This window comes from Drosophila ananassae, chromosome 3R (assembly GCF_017639315.1).
Source record: "Drosophila ananassae strain 14024-0371.13 chromosome 3R, ASM1763931v2, whole genome shotgun sequence".
In the NCBI taxonomy this organism is placed as follows: Eukaryota; Metazoa; Arthropoda; class Insecta; order Diptera; family Drosophilidae; genus Drosophila; species Drosophila ananassae.
In genome coordinates, this window is record NC_057930.1 from 27,238,332 (window position 1) to 27,254,886 (window position 16,555).

The following is a 16,555-nucleotide window of genomic DNA, read 5'->3' on the forward strand; positions in this document are numbered from 1 at the left end:
TCTTCGGTTTACATCATAGGTCTATCTTTGGCATAAAATACAAAGTAGAGGATAGAGGTAGGCTTCCGTTTAAAGAAAATTTGTATTTATTTTGGCATTACAATCAAAAGGTGATAAATGAAACTAATAAAATTAAGGTAATAGGTAAATAAAAGGTAATCATCACAAATACACCGTAGCCCGTAAACCTTATTGCATTTCCGCCGTTTACAAGTTCACGACTTTATAAACAGTAATTGCTTTATATCACCAGTTAACTACTTTTGCTTCTCGACTCTGTTCCATTCCCTTCATCGAATCACTTCTATCACAAATTAACGAAAACAGTTTCCGTTTCCATCTCCGTTGCTCCCCACTGCTTCCCCAACTCCTTCCATCTATTGCTGGTTCTAAAGGTGCTCTTTGGAATGTGTACTCTGGATTCGGTTGTAAGTTAGTTAATACCAAAAGCGGCGAAAGGATAGACTTCCCATTCTCGGATAAAAATGAACTGAGTGTAAAACACAGGGACGGACGTTGAAGAACGTTGGGAGAAAATTATGTTCAGAATTTGGCTTGGCTCCTATTGTTGTATATACTCCGACGAAGTTTTCTACGTTTTTTAAGTGTTTCAGCCTAGTTAGTTCAGACTCTTCTGCTTGGTCACAAGAATTATATCTTAATGGATGCTGGTGTATGTGGGTGTGATTGCGACTGTGTCTGACGGTGTTTCTATTTCTATGATTTAAATGTAGACCTATGTAACCTCTATTATGTAGGTATCTATCATACGCAGAACAGCTTAATGTGGCCATAATTTAGAATCCTTGATACACGTACATACATATGTATTTTTGTGATGTTTGGTATGAGGGGAGAGCTACTTAGTACAGCGGCTACAACTTTGCAAAATTTTCAACTCTGCCGTTCAGTAATTATAAATGTCTAGCCTATTTATCTCCTGGAGTTCCTTCTATATACAGGTGATCTAACGTAAGGGAAACACTATAGCCTAGATTATCGACAAATCCAATCGCTTAGCGAATCATGTGCAGCTTCCAACGCAGCACGAAATAAGCTATGATCCGCAGGGCGAAGAAGATCCCGACCAGCGCCACTGCGTCCACCCAGAACAGGGCGTTGTCCATGGACATCTCCTCGAGGAACTTCTTCGGCGAGCGGTAGTGACAATAGATCTGGTTGCATTGCAGCTTCTCTCGATCCATGCCGTATATGGCCACCATAGCACCTGCAAAAAGGATGGATTTAAGGTTTGGAATGGAAGGAAATCTTTCACTGTGAACCATACCCTCGAAGCCGTAACGGACGTAGCTGACGTAAGTGACCCATTGCAGATACCCGGGGATGGTGTCAAAGTTCACAAAGAACCCGGAGAACAGTATCGTGGGTATCGTGGTAACAGGGCCGAGGAACACACCGGTTTCGATGTTCATTCCCGCCCCGATCAGCAGGCCCAGCGACTGCGCCACCAGTGAGTTGAGCACGCAAATAAGCACGAACATCGAGACCCGTTCCAATTCCATCGGCTGCGAGGTGAGATAGTAGACTACCAGGACGTAGACGCTGGAGAAGACGATCTGAAAGGTCAAAGAACAGAAGGTTGGGCTGTTTCTGAGAGCACAAAGGTCAGTGGCTCACCTGAAAGGGCATATCCGCTATTGTTTTGGCAAAGTAAAATGCCTTCAGGGAGTACCAATAGTTGAGATGCTCCCGCACGAAGACGGACATTTCGGTTGGAACTGCAAAAATATAGTATAAGATTAGAGGCTGTAGTATAAACAATATCCACAATGTACTTACAGGTCAGGATGGTGGGCATCATCGCCGTAAAGGTAGTGAACAGGGAGACGAAGAATATGCACCCGGCGTTGCTCATGATCTTGCTGGCCTCGCCACCCACATCGTAGTAGATCATCCCGATGATGGCGCCCACGATGACGTGCGAGAAAAGCCGCATGTGGGTCAGCATCCTGTCGCGCAAGATAGTGCGGAAGGAGCGTTTGAGAAGGATCCAGAACTGCGTCCAGCTACTTGTCGGAAAGCCCGTTTTGTTGGGGAGCGTGACCACGCTCTCGTGGGAGTCCAATAGCGAAGTCATGCATCCCACGACGCCACTGGGTCTACCCGATCCGGAACCCACCGCATTCTGAGTGCCTTTGGAGGAGCTAAAGCTGCAGCTGTCGTCCAGGGCGGTTGTGGGCATGTTTATGACACTGCAGTCCGAGTTCTGCGACTGCTGCGACTCAAGCTTCGGTGGTTTCAGCTCCGCCGGATCATCCAGGGGCGTCGCTTCGGGCTGTCTGTCTTCCAGAGAAGGCTTTTCATCTTCCATCGTTAATGTAGCTACCGTCGCGCTTAGAGGCCCACTTTCGCTGCCCTTGGCAATATCGTTTATCGTCGACTTCTTCTGAGTCAGAGACTGAAGATAGTCCTTGTGAGTGTACTTTTTACAGGCTCCGCTCTTGACCGCCTCCACCAGCTTGGGAACGGCGTCGCCGTACTCTCCCGACGCCACTTCCAAGACGTAATCCGCGGGGTTGTGGTACGAGGGGCACTCGTACCCCAAGGACGATAGATAGGGAACTAAGCCCCTAACCCTTCCTTCGTAGACGCACTGGCCCTGGGCCAGAAGGTACAAGTGGTCGAACTTTTCAAAGAGGCGCGCCGATGGCTGGTGGATCGTGCAGACAATGGTCCGGCCACCCCTGGCCAGCGATCTCAGAAGCGAGATGAGCTGGAAGCAGGTGGAGCTGTCGAGGCCGGAGGTGGGCTCGTCGAAGAACATCACGGGTGGATTGTTAACCAGCTCCAGGGCAATGGACAGACGCTTTCGCTGCCCGCCGGACAGGTTGCAGGTTAAGGTGTTGACCGACTCCTTCAGGCCAATGGTCTCTAGGATCTCCTCGACCACCATCACCTTGGCGTAACTAATCATGTTCTTCCCCAGCTTCAGATTGGCGGCGACCATCATGGCCTCGCGGACCGTCAAGTTGGCGATGAGGACATCGTCCTGCATGATGTAGCAGGAGAGCTTGCGGAAGCGGCGCAAATTGCGCTCTTTGCTGTTAATCATCACCGATCCACTGAGGTGGGCAGTTCTGAAAATGTTCTTTGGTTACTAAATGCCGATCAGGTTTGGAGATGTTCGTGATACGTACTTGTAACCCGCAAGGATATTCATCAGTGTGCTCTTGCCGGCTCCAGAGGGTCCCATAATGGCCGTGATCTCGCCGTTTCGGAATTTTCCCGAGACGCTTTTCAGGATCGTCTTGAAGCCCCGCCGGTGACCGTCGGCTACTGAGTAGGATATATTGCAGAACTCGATGTCCACCGGCGGACGCTGGGGCAGGTGGGAGAGAGCTATGGTGCCCTTTTTCTGGCCGTTGGGGCTGCCACTGCACCCGCTGGCGCTGACCACCATGGGAACCGTGGGCAGTGGGCGGTTGTCGGGGCTTTTCGTCCCCGGGCCACCATTGCAGAGATTGTTCTGGGACCTGAAAGAAGGACGGAGTATTTGAATTAGTATGATTAAGAAGTTAGCGTTTTTTCGAGGGTCCTACTTAAGCCAGCAAGTTGCTCCGTTCTCTGCCTTAGCCAGTGCGCTAACGCAGCCGTTTTTCGTCAGCTGGGTCTGCACAAAGGATAAGGAGCAATCGCACCTGGCTCGGTGTCCGGCATCTGGCACCACTTCCGTTGTCGCCTCCGCATAGAGGGACCTCCAGCGACCGATCCCCACACTAACTTCTACGTTCACCTGGGAGGCGGTTTTCTCGAAGCTAGAGTTTTGGACGCCAGCGCTCTCCGCGCTGATGCTACGCTGTAGTATCTGCTCCATAGTAATGCTTTATCTGCGACGCGTGATCAGCCTCCCAACGACCTGCATTTTCAATCAATCGATCAGTTCGCCGCATTAGGCGGCTGCCCGCTCAATTCCCCTTTCGTGCAAAGCTCAATTGTTCCCATTGAGAATGTCAGTCATAACTCATGTGCAACACGCCAGCCACCCGGTGACTCCCACATCCCCGGTGTAAGGGAAAGGTCGGTCTTCTTTGTCTAATTGGAGCAAAGTCACTCGACGGAGCACCTTAATAGATGCCGCCGAATGCCCAGAACGACTTTGATTGCATTATAGAAATGGGTGACCCAGAGGATGATTGATCTCTTGTCCCCCACGGATCACACAATGAACAAGGTCCTAGTTACTGTGACAACAAAGAGTGAGTCAGTGCAGCAGTACTACGACATCCTATTAGCCAATACCCTATTTAATGGGCTGCCTATTGTTGATCCAAAAACAGAAAGGGATGCCTTGCTTTTTGGGGAGAAGAGTATCTTCCACAAGCAACGAAAATGCGGAGTAGTGCTCCGCAGGTATCCACAAAATCAGCTGTTGGGAGCTACGACTCTCTCCCCGAGAGCGGGTACATTCTCGGTGCGCATGCACCCAAAGTGCATGTTAACGAACCCAATAACGCAATTGGACGGGCTGAAGACTGGCAGCTTGCTTGCGAAATGCACTCAGAACAAAGATGCAGCCAGAGCAGAAGTAGTAATGGAAAATGAATTAATGGGTTGGTTTGCCCCACCCCAAATCCAGGCTCCATTCCATCCCCCTTCCCAGCGGAAAGCTTATGCAAAACTTGCCTTGGAGTTTCTTCGCCGAATAGTATTCAAATAAAGCCAGTCACGCGACCCTTCCGGAACTTGTCCGCTTTGGAGCTTATCACTCCTAATGCCTGGTTATTGTTGCCAGGTTAGGGGCATCGATTGCGAACTACTTAATTGATTGATTGGCGGCCATAAAGAGCAGCTGCTTCTGTTTAAAAACTACTATGTGTTGACGCGCGTGGCCATATCGCCAGTATCCTTCAGCTATAAATTCCGAACTTTGTATGCTCTGATCTCTGAAAGCACTCGAGGCCAGCAGTTACAGTGATTAAGCCCGCCGGAAATATCAGCCGGATGGCCAGGCATTAGATCATCCGAGCTCAACGACAATTAAGCGATGATCCCCCAAAACCTAGTGGGGGGTATGTATTAAGACCACTATTAATAGTCGCCGAGCTGATGGATAGTCATGTGTTGCAGATAAGACAGGAGGAACGGCTTGCGCTGAGAATTGCATTTCAGCGCTGCCATGAAACACCGCACTGAAAGCGCCGGAAATTAAGTAACAACCACCCCACATACTACATATTCGGCCCCTCGATGAAGGCGGCAAGAAAAGTCAATACGCCGCTAGTCCTAGACCGATTAAGAGTGGACGTAGGCGAGAAGGTGCTAGGAAGTCCTCTTGTCCGTGCTCTCCGTAGCATCTGCGGCCACTCTGACATCAGCCTACACGGGGGGCCTTTTAGGGTTGCCGAGCCGTAAGTCACTTTTCCACTCGCGTTCTCGCATGCGGGCACTTAGCATTGCATAACCACGGTACCCATCGGGTTGTCGGCCAAAAAGTTCACACATAAATATAGACCACGTGGCGCACAGCAGAGATTTTCTCACTAAAGCCTATTTTTTCCTCCTTCTCCTGTGTCAATTGTGCGACAATTCTTAAAAAACTCCCAAATATATATAAAAAAGCGGAAGGACGCGACCGGTGCGGCTGCAGAAGGTACTGCCTCGAGCCGCTCACACAGGACTAAGGCCCGAAGCTAACCGGAGTCCAATTGCTGACTGAGAACGACTTCAGAAAGCTTGGCGCCAGTTCGATTTTTTCAGGCACGCGGCGCCGCAATGTTTTTAACCCCTGTTGGCCCAGGCCCAGGCCCAGGGCCAGGACCTCTCTGTTCAGGACAGATTTAATTGCATTGTGGCCTGCAAAGATATTAATTCAATTGTTCGATTTAAATTGGAATTTTAATTAACTCTAAGCTACAGAGGACCTTGCGATTCGCGGCTGTCAAGGGATGGTCTAAAAGGTGTCTATTTCCATTTTATCGGAAATTTCTGACTGAAGCCATAGCTCAAAGTTGGAAAACAAATTAAATTATTCCAACAACCTTCTATAATTATGGGGCATATTCTTGAATAAGGCAGAGTGGAAACTTTCTAGGCCGACACGCGATTTGGGAGACGGAGGAGCGTCATCGATTTTTTGCTGCTTTCTTCGGCTCGTTCTCCTACTCCACATCCTTGTTCTTCCTCCTATTACTTTTCCGCCACACCTTGCTGTGGGGGCACAGCAGGTGACACATGTCCCAGCGAACTGAAGCTATGAACAGATTACGTCTATTTTTGACTTGACACTATATTTATAGCTCTCTTGTCCCCCGGATTTGTTATTTTTTGGGCTGATGACGCCGCTGAAAAGGATCTGAGGGGGCCGAGTGAGTCCCCAATAGCTCCTGCGGATGGTAGAGTGGGGGATTTACCCGGAAACACAATCCTAATCCAAACTAATGCAATTACTGTGCCCCCGTCGAACTGGTAACTCACCCGTGGTTGGTTTTCTTGAGGTCGTCGGTCAGCTTCAGCTGGTTGAGGAGTGGCACCGGACCCTGCCGGGGACTCGGGCTGGAGGCGACGGGATTAGCCGATCCTGGTGACAGGCTAGACTGCATGTTTCGGCCGGCCATGTAGAGCACGGAGTTGGGTACTGTGGACACGGTCGAGTCCGCCACTTTGTTGGGGCTCCTGGTGGTCAGAATAACGGCTTGGGAGGAGCACTTGTCCACCAGCGGGACACTGGAGGCCTGCAAGTCGTCCATTTTGTAGTTTACTTGGTAAGGGGTGCAGTTGGCATATGACAGGATTTGGCTCAATCAATTAATTTTTCCGCTGCGAAAGTGTCGTTGAATTCAATCACAATTAGCATCTGCGTTTAATGTTCCGTTCGGCGCTGCAATGAAGGGGAATTAAATGGTTTAGCACCTGGGGGGTTTAGAGGACTATTAATTACTAAGTACTATGTATCATGGTAATAACGATTACTGCTTGTAGGACCTCGTAACAATGCGAGCTGGGTTTGCCTGCACTGGACCGAGGCGCAGGTGGCCGGCTAAGATAAGATTGGCGCGTTTACTGTTTAACGATTAGTGTTCAGACATAGTCATACACTGGCGAAAATGGGTGTATTATTCTGCTTGTTGAGTCAGGGGATAAGCCCTTCTTTCTGAAAGGTATTTGTTCACACCACCTTCAAACGTGACAAATTTCTACTCAGCAGACCAATTTGTGGTTCTTAATCAGACCCTTAAAGGGGCGTTAAGATGATTTGGGGTTTCTTTTCACATTCATATAATGAGATTTATTTACGGACGATGAACATGTATAGTCAGTATGAGAACTAGCCGATCGGTTTTACAGTGTACTCGGGTATTTATTACAGATTTGTTTGCGGCTTAATTTACGATTAGATCTTGGCGATAAGCTTCCTGTCGATGGCTTCCTTCCCTAATCGGGGCTAGAAGCTGTAAGGCGCGTAATCGCACACTGCGGGTTATGGCAAGGCTACTACGACAGCGACCACGACTCCGGCGGGCCGTTCAGCTGTTGTCGGCCATCGACTTCTTATCGAGAAAACCACTTGGCACTGCTACCACGCACAGCTGCGGATTGTCTAATCTGGGAAGCAATTAGCCGGACGACGGCGTCGCACCAACCAAGAGTTCTTGAAAGCGAATTCGGGGTATTGGTCGGAGAATGCACGGCCCACCTCTCGTGGGTGGATGACCTGCGGGGATGGCTGAACCCCAATTGAAGTAGGTCAGAATGGCGAACACTGGCTTCCCTGGTGGCTGTGCTGTGTAATGTGCCAATAGGGCCAATAAGTTCTTATTCGCGAGGTGGTCGAAGAGCATTGCTGTACATTTTGTTCCTCAAACATATCATATGTTTATTCAAATCGGCGCTCGAGAAAATAAATAGAAAACCCACACTGCGAGCGATGAGAGCGCAGGCGCTCTCTCAGATATACGACGAAAACATTAAAGATACACATGAGATGGCCCTCAGAAATGTGGTCTCTTTGGGGCGGGAGTAAGGGGAGGGCTGGGTTTCTATGGTATTTCCTTAGGACTCCAGCTGGGCAATGGATTACAGGAGCCACTGCACCTCAAGGTGAACAGCGCAGTTTCTGAATCCCACTCCGAATCCGTCTTTGATTCGTGCTCACCTTTGGATATCTGCGAGTTTCTTCCGAGAACAGCACAAGGCATTAGCAGTAGCAGCAGCAACGTGTTATTTTGGGATTATTTTCATTGTTTCATTTGGCCACTGGCAGAGACAGTCCGTCGTTCCGCTTTGGCTTCCACTCGCACACCTGGCGCGTCCACACTAAACACACTAAACCTTTGGCACTCAGACAGTGACTTTGGGCCGCACTCGCGTTCTGCTGGCTCTGCTGCTTCTGTTTCTCTGTTTCTTTGTTATGGTACAAGCATCAAACAAACAAACAAACAACGCCAGCTATTCAAATGCGCCACAAGGGCGATGGTACTGGAAAAGTAAATAGGCCGCCGGAGAGTAGCGACACACCACGCACTCCACTCCACGAAAGTATCTTTTATTCTGCGGACCTTCGGACCTGGAGGAGCAAAACGTGTTCTTCTAAACAGAGCGATCCGATCCGATTCGATCCGATCCGTGGGTGTGCGAAACGTTGTGTTCTCCGATTTATTTCTTGCCCCCAACACAAGGGGCAACGAGCGATGGCAGCGCGAGCGATGAAGAAATTGAATTGAAATCCGTACTGCGGAGCTGCTGCTGCCAAGCTACCCAGCTACCCAGCTACGAGCCAGCTGAAACGCTTTGCTCTCCCGTTCTCTGTTCCGTATCTGTATCTGTGAGATACGCGCGCTACTACTGTGCCGTTTCGTCAATGGGGAAGTCGCATTGCTCTCCTCTCCCTTTGTGCAACGTCCGATTCATGTTCATGTTGGCTCACAGATACGCAGATACACGGATACACGGACTCACAGATACGGATGGAGAAGTTGTGCGCATGTGTCGTGGTTTGCGACGGCGTTCTGCCGCTGCCAAACAGCTGGTTGTGAGCAAACGACCCTGTGGGAAATCCGGTGCGAGTTCGGTGTGCCTGCACTGGGATTTGGGGGTCTGATCTCCTCAGAGGCAGTAAGTATCTTCACTTAGTATCTGGCCTATTAATTTCTGCATTAAAAACGCTAGTTACTCAATTAAACAAGCTTTGACATCGAGCTTTGAACCGCTCCATCAGTAGCAGAACAAAGCGACTAATGTTGACTAATGTGATCCGAGAACAAAAACAATCGCCACTTCCCCGCACGATTCTTAATGTCAGAGGGCGAAGTCCGCCAGCAGAGCTATCAGCACAGCATGAGTAACTCCCCCTCGCCTCGAATGATTACAGCTCCCCAGTCCCCAGAATCGTATGTTTCCATTGCAATTCCATTGAGGGCTCCTGCTTCCAAGAGATCTCAGTTGCAGCCTTCCTTGGGTGCAGTTGAATAACTGCTACTTTGCATTGCCAATCAAAATTAAATAGCCATCCGGAACACGTGCAGCGAATGGTATTCGGGTGCATTCAGGTGTTTTCCAAATTGAGAATCTTATATTGCTTTGATCATTGGATCCTATTTCGGTTGCCGACTGTAGGTGCATCGCAACCCGCCCGAGTACATCTGATTTTGCACTCAATAAAGTACCGCCATTTCAGGCATCTTCTAACAGACGTTACGGTCTATCTGCAACTGACAAAAGCTACACTGGAGCTTTCTATGGAACTGGTTTGAAACCCGAATAACCGCCCGCCTGAGTTTCACACTAAACGACTCGTGGCACAATGGGCTTCAGAGTCTTTAAAGGTATTCTCCACCACTCACAGGAATAGGATTAGTTTTTGCCAAGAGCGACATTTTTATCTGGTCATGTCTTTCCCCAACATCCGCAGAGGGTCCCGCGGAAAATTGGATGAAAAATCTTTCAAAAATCATGAGCCAAGATTTAAATGCAGTTTTAAGTAGAATCGATCTACGAGTCTTTTAAGGTATTCCGCTCAAGGATCGGATTAGTTTTGGCCAAGATATGGCCTTCGTAGGGGGTCATATTTTGACACCCCATTTCTTTCCCCAACATCTGCAGAGAGTCCCGCGGAAAATTGGATGAAAAATCTATAAAAAATGATAAGCCGAGATTTAAATGTAGATTGAAGCAGAATCGATCTATGAGTCTTTTAAGGTATTCCGCTCAAGGATCGGATTAGTTTTGGCCAAGATATGGCCTTCGTAGCGGGTCATATTTTGACACCCCATGTCTTTCCCCAACATCCACAGAGGGTCCCGCGGAAAATTGGATGAAAAATCTATCAAAAATGATGAGCCGAGATTTAAATGCAGATTGAAGCGTAATCGATCTACGAGTCTTTTAAGGTATTCTGCTCAAGAATCGGATTTCTTTTCTTGCCATGATATGACCATCGCTAGAGTTCATATAGTGGTACCTAAGACCTAAGTGCAGATTGAAAGAGAATCCAAGCAAGATGTTCGTTTTAGTTGGATTTATTTTAATCTCGAATTTGATTAGTTTAAATTTACAGTTAATCGATTTTATGGTACATACAACCGCTAGACGTATATTAAAAGTCAAGTTAATGCGGAATCGAACTGCACTGGCAGCTGGCTCTTAAAGTTCCATCAGATCCGTAGATCTCTAAGAGGTCTACCGAATCTTTATGCTGTGTTGATCCCGATCCTGCTCGTCGCTGTCGCAGTCACCGCTCTCGGCAGTGTCCTCGTCCGGGTCCCCTGCGGAGCTACCCCGGACGAACATATGTCGCAGGCAGCTCCGCTTCACGTATAAAAAAGCGCACAGAGCGCAGAGCAGGAAGATCACGCCAACGGATGAACCGATGATCAGGGCTCGCACCTTTCTTTGGGAGGGAACGTCGATGACGAGCTCGTGGCTGGGCACAGCCTGCTGGTTGTTGGTGCCAACGGCCAGCACCTGCACCTTGAAGGTGGTGTCCTCCTTGAGGTGCCGCAGTTGGTAGAAGTTGTCGAAGGTCTCTGCATGGCCGATAAGGAAGTGCTCGGGCTCTTTCCACCAGCGGACTGCGTAAAGTCGAAGACTTTCGAGTCCCTGAGTGGGATGCTCCCAGTGGAGCAGCCATCCCTGCTGGTTGCTCACTGCCGTAATGTTCCAAGGAGCCCCCAATCCTCCGGCTGTCGCCGAGGTGGGTATTTGGCCGAGCTCGTGCTGCAGTTGCTGGGCATCAAAGTCATCCGCTCTGATTGGAGACGCTGCAAAATTTTGACAAGACATTCTAATTAATTTGAATTCTGAATGAGAAACGCATAAATTACGTTGAGTCTGGAAGCGAATCTGTTTGCTGAACATCCCATCCCCATATTTGTCCTGGCTGAGCACCATGAACTCATACTCCTTTCCCGGGATCAGGTGCTGTACCGTGGCTTCCATAACGTTCTTGTCCACCACCCGAATCGTTCGCCACTCAGGAGTTTCGATCAGCCGGTACCAGACAGTGTACTCCAGGTTAGGGCGGAGGTATCCTAGAAATTTTGGAAAAAGTTGGTGAATAAGGAAGCTTTTTAGTTGTCTTACTTAATATATCGCAGGTACTTGGAAGCATGGTTATATATCTTACCTGGTTGCCAACGAATCGTTATGCAGGTCTCCGTGCTGTTGGCGGTGAGATTGTGGGGAGGCCGAGGAGCGATGTTCTCAATCATAAGCTCCGCTTCCGCAGTAATGGTGGCGGCTTCGTTGGTCGCCGAGCACTCGTACATGCCGCGGTCCGACTCCATCAGCCCCGAAATGGTCAGGTTGCCCCCACTGAGACTGAACCTGCCCGCCGGCAGTGGCTGGCCGTCTTTCTGCAAATTAGTCGGTTGCGCTGTCAGGTGCATGCATAATTCAAAATGCAATCATGTGAAACTGCACTCGGCCCTTCCACAGAAAGCCATTTCGGATAAATCCCATATCCAACCACTTCTCCCTGCCAATTTAACATCTGCCATTGTCTTTTTAAACTTTTAAAATGGCACTGGCACTCCTTTAGCAGACTTACCCGGTTCCAGACAATGGAGGGCCGATTGTTTCCGTCCCGGTCGATGGCTTCGCAGGGCAGCTCGGCCGCCTCACCCAGTTTCTGGATGTAGATGGCCTTGGGAGTGACGCTGAATATGGGTGGCCGGAGAACAATCACACTGATGATGGGACTTGGTCCGTCCGTTCCGAGATCGTTGTAGGGCGTACATGTGTAGCTGCCGGCATGGTTCTCATCCACCTTTGCAAAAAACAGGCTCCCGTTCATCTTGTAGAACACTCCTGGCACATTGTAAGAATCGAAGAGTAACCCATCCTTTTCCCAGCGCAAGTTCTTAAGCGGCGGATTGGCCCGGAAGTGGCAGTCGAGTACAGCGGGCTGACCATACGGGAGGAAGATCTCTGGAGGCGCGTATATGACCTTTGCCTTATCTGTATCCAAGAGAGAGTTTCGTTTCTAAAGTTTCTTTTAAGGTTTCCTACTATAATATTTTTCCTAGAAATATTTGAAAATGTTTCTATTGGCGCCAAATGTTATCGTGCAATCAATAGTGTTACAAAAGGAATGAAATATCTAAGCAAGATCGATTTACGATAGCGCACAAATAGAATCGATAAATTCCTTTGCCGCTTAAAATTTGAAAAGTTTAAAAAAGCTTCTAGAAAAGTTAACTAAATTATTGAATTAAGTAGTAAAATATATGAATTATTATGTAGTAATTCTAAACAAACTTTTAATTCTTAGAATTCTAATTATAAATATATATATATAGAATAATGTGTATATGAAAGCTAAGTATATGTTAGTTGATTTCTTTTTTTGATCAAATAATATTTTCTGGCCATTATTTTTAGAGACTTTAGAGTACCCTTAACAAATATAGAATAATAATGCATATTTGGAGGATAGTAGCATTAACTTCCAACATAAATTCATGGAATAAAATTACCTTTTAAGAATGCAAATGGATTTTTAAGAGGGAACCGCAAATATAAGCTTTAGAAGGCGACAATCATAGTAATGAAAATGATTCATGCCTAAAGTTATTAGAAATTATCATTTTATACCGGGTACTTACATTGTATGTTAAGAAAGGCCTTGGCTGTCTGTAGTTCACCCTCGTTGTTGCGCACCTTGCACTCGTACTCGCCCAAGTCGCTCATCATGGTGGGATCGATGCTGAGACTGCCGTCCGGTCCCATGTAAGACCTCCGCACCAGGTCCTGGATTTCCTGCAGTAGCATTCCGTCTTTGTACCACGAAGCCTGTGAGTTGTCCGGGTACTTCATGACGCAGTGGAAGAAGGCAGTCTGGCCTTCCTGAATTGTCTGGTTGACGGGCGGGATGCGGATGAGGGAACCGCCCTGGACAGCCAAGTGGTACCGGGTGCCGTTGTTCCGTACCGATGGCGAGCGGTTGGGGAAGATGACCTGGCAGTGGTACCATCCCTGGTCGGATTCTCTAATGGCAGTCAGGTTGACGGAGGCGCGGCCGAACTCCGGATGGTTTTTGACCAGGTGCAGTCGTCCGTTAAATAGCTCGTTGGTTGAGGTCTCTTGTTCGTACCAGGTGAAGATCTTCTTGTTCTGTTGGCAATGAGTTATAGAACAGGCTCCAGTTATAGAACTTCAGAGTTGTAGGGTTTTAGGGTCCAGTGGAAGGTTAATCCCATGTAATTAGTATTTAAGTGTAATGGTATAGATGCATATTGTAAACCATGAATGTTAGACAATGAACTGTTAGACAAGTGTTTGCAAATTGTTCGAGTGGCCTCCCCCTCCTGGCTTGGAGACCCGTTCAGGCTGTCCTCTCCATGAACTACTATAATTTTCGCAGTCTCCTGCTGGGCTCGGCCCCCTTTGTCTCATTGTCTCATGTATTCGGTGACCATGGGGAGGCAAAGCGCAGCAGTGGCGCGGCTGGAAATGGGCGGCAAGGCGCTATCCAAAACACTCCCCCTAACCCCCACCACATGGAGCGACAAGAACACAGTAGCCAAGGCGGCCTCCCATCTTGGCGTTACTTTGTTGACAAATCCGAATGGACTCGTGTGGCGCGCATGATGGGCACAATGGTATGCCACATTTGTTTTGAGTTGGATCTGCTTCACAATTTACCTCTTTAAGCCGCAGTATAAACTGTGTTATGTTATTGAATATTAATTAGGTTCTTACTTTATGGGAAGTATTTTAAAGGGGGTGCATATTCATTATGCCTGGCCTGGAAACTATATCTGCTTAGCAAAGAGCTGAAAGGGAATAAACAATATTTAATTCGTGACAACAAACTAAGTGTTATCGAATTGCACCACATGGAGAAGAGGAGCAGAAACGCGTTGAACTGCAATTGAATCGGTCGCTTCGGGCCTGCGGTCGCTGCTCGATCCTCTAATTGCTGGGCCTGGGCATCACAACAAGCCCCACATATTTTTTATGCTCGCTGTGCTGGCGCACTTGACTTTCGCCCATGGGCGCAGTTGGCAGTTGACTTGCTGGAATTGTCAATAAACCGCATGCTAGGCATCCAGTTCGGTTAATGATAGCTGGCAACCGCAGAAGTGTCGGCTCCGGTTTCATCTCTGGGTAGTTGTGCAATGGGATGCATTTCAGGGGGGTATCTGGCTGGCCCGTTTTGGATCATCCCGTCTATACAAATTCGGTTCGTGCCTTGGGGGAGCAGGGAACAGCCACTACGATGCTCCAACGACTGGCTTCAATGTCACAGCTTCTTCGCATACTCAAGATGGACGGGGCAGACCCCTAACTGGATGATTATGTGCTACGCCCAGCTGTCTGTCAAGAGTAGCCCACTGGGGCACACATTTATCAGCATTATCCAACAAAATAAAAACGTAACTTGATTTTTCCGGTAATTTTCGACGCGAAAATTTGCAAATGGCCTCATAATGGCCGTGAAAGTCTGTGTCCACATATGTGTTCTGGAATATGCAAATGGGTATTGCACAACCGCCCAAACACATGTGGAATATGTCACATAAATCCCAAACATTTGCTCCTCCCGCGAATTTGTTTAATTGCCACTGAAAAGATTAGTTTTGAGATTTGCTTTTGCAGACTACCCGTCAGTGCGTAGCAGAGAGAAGTATTTGAAACGTAATTAAAATTATTTCATCAAAATGACATCATGACCCGTTGACCGGAAGGAAGAGTGAACACAACGTTTCGAGGGGAGAGTCCACTTCAAAAAAGAGGCGTCACAGAGTCGGCAGAGCAAATTGGGCAAGGAGTGAATAGAGCTCTACCTTTCTGGGGACAGCTCAGCCCAGCCCAGTTCCTCGACTATGGTTGAGTAACTATACTGGGGGACCACATAGGTTGGGCGTTTGGTCATCGAATTATGACGGGAGTCTGCGATTTAAATCCGATTTAAACTCAAACCATACGTTCTAATTTCCAAGCAATAGCAGGCTGGATCCAGGGAGTCCATTTGAATGGAAAAGGCAACGGAGGAAGGTATTTTGCGATCCAGGGCAAGCAGCTCCCACACGATTGCCTCTAATTAGTGGGCAAGGGGTCACAGCAGCCCCATACAGCAGGCAAAATGGGAATTTCTGTACTCAGTGTAGTCATAAAAGCTGGCCCTTTAGATGCAATTAAGGCTGACCAACTCCCCGTCCTCCCTCCCAGTGGATCAGTCTGACCGACCACGAGGTCGGCGACACTGCCGCCTACGATTCCCGTATTTAAGTAGTTTTAATATTTGGCTAGTCGTAATTAACGATTGAGTCTGCTGGACAGAACTTACGTCCTTGCTCCAGTGCACCAGATATGGGATTGGAGAGTCGTACGGGAAGTCGATGTAGCAGTTGAAGACAACGTAGGAGCCCACTTTGGCCTCCAGGTTGGTCTGCCTCCGGTGATCGCGGGCACCGCTGGCACAGGATAGGCCCATTAGGAACGCAAGGAGAGCACATGCGATGCTGCTTCGGGTATATGTCAGTGCCATCTTTGTTGATGCTCTCGATTATTCACACACTAGTCACTGGTCACTGGTCAGTGGTCACTCAGGCACTCGGTCACTCGGTCACTCGCGCGGGTGTCTTACATAATGTTTCCGCCTTGGCAGTGCGAAAAATTAAATTAAAGCCTAACCCGAAATCAGGTCAATTGAGCCAAGCCGATGCGGCGCACTAGAAGTCTCAGTACACGGAATTCCAAGGCGCACGAAGGCACATATACGAGTTATGTGCGCAGTTCCGTATGGATACAATTTTCCGGTAATTAGGTGGATGCGACCTGCACCTGCCGCTGGAGAATCACTACTGAGAACCGAGAACGATGATTACGATCAAACTGTGGCGGACTACTGATCCATCCATCCATCGCGATGGGGATGAGCGCCGAGCAGCGCAGAGCAGCGATCTGCTCCGAGGGCCACTGAGCGCGATGTTCTCTTCTGTTAAACGATTTTCCCGGCGGCTCCTCTATGACTGCGACTGACTGCATTTGACATTTGACACACGCCCACGCCAAACGGTTTCGAATGGCCCCTTTGTCTAGCGACGCGGCTCCCTCACAATTCACTTTCGCAGACGTTTATTCACTTAAATAA

The 16,555-nt window shown here is 48.4% G+C and overlaps 2 protein-coding genes across 5 annotated transcripts; both read right to left on the reverse strand.

Moving 5' to 3' along the window:
• Positions 1 to 63: 63 nt before the first annotated feature.
• LOC6497835 (ATP-binding cassette sub-family G member 4) lies at positions 64 to 8,702 on the reverse strand. 2 transcript variants are annotated; one of them, XM_001961506.4, is made up of 7 exons: positions 8,114 to 8,702; positions 6,436 to 6,838; positions 3,159 to 3,494; positions 1,801 to 3,098; positions 1,639 to 1,739; positions 1,289 to 1,577; positions 64 to 1,228 (listed from the first exon to the last, which is right to left on the reverse strand). In XM_001961506.4, exons 2-7 carry the CDS (start codon positions 6,705 to 6,707, stop codon positions 1,017 to 1,019), a joined length of 2,508 nt encoding a protein of 835 aa, XP_001961542.1. In that variant the 5' UTR covers positions 6,708 to 6,838; positions 8,114 to 8,702; the 3' UTR covers positions 64 to 1,016. The 2 variants fall into 2 exon arrangements, with proteins under 2 accessions (XP_001961542.1, XP_014761845.1); XM_014906359.3 differs by lacking the exons at positions 6,436 to 6,838; positions 8,114 to 8,702 and adding an exon at positions 3,561 to 4,369.
• Positions 8,703 to 10,459: 1,757 nt separating this feature from the next.
• Positions 10,460 to 16,319, reverse strand: LOC6497834 (protein borderless). Of its 3 annotated transcripts, XM_001961505.4 has the most exons (6): positions 15,749 to 16,312; positions 13,062 to 13,569; positions 12,005 to 12,414; positions 11,582 to 11,810; positions 11,280 to 11,486; positions 10,460 to 11,216 (listed from the first exon to the last, which is right to left on the reverse strand). In XM_001961505.4, exons 1-6 carry the CDS (start codon positions 15,947 to 15,949, stop codon positions 10,636 to 10,638), a joined length of 2,136 nt encoding a protein of 711 aa, XP_001961541.3. In that variant the 5' UTR covers positions 15,950 to 16,312; the 3' UTR covers positions 10,460 to 10,635. The 3 variants fall into 3 exon arrangements, with proteins under 3 accessions (XP_001961541.3, XP_032307667.1, XP_032307666.1); XM_032451776.2 differs by lacking the exons at positions 10,460 to 11,216; positions 11,280 to 11,486; positions 11,582 to 11,810 and adding an exon at positions 11,817 to 11,932 and having other exon boundaries at positions 15,749 to 16,319; XM_032451775.2 differs by lacking the exons at positions 10,460 to 11,216; positions 11,280 to 11,486; positions 11,582 to 11,810 and adding an exon at positions 11,817 to 11,947 and having other exon boundaries at positions 15,749 to 16,319.
• Between the last annotated feature and the right edge of the window lie 236 nt (positions 16,320 to 16,555).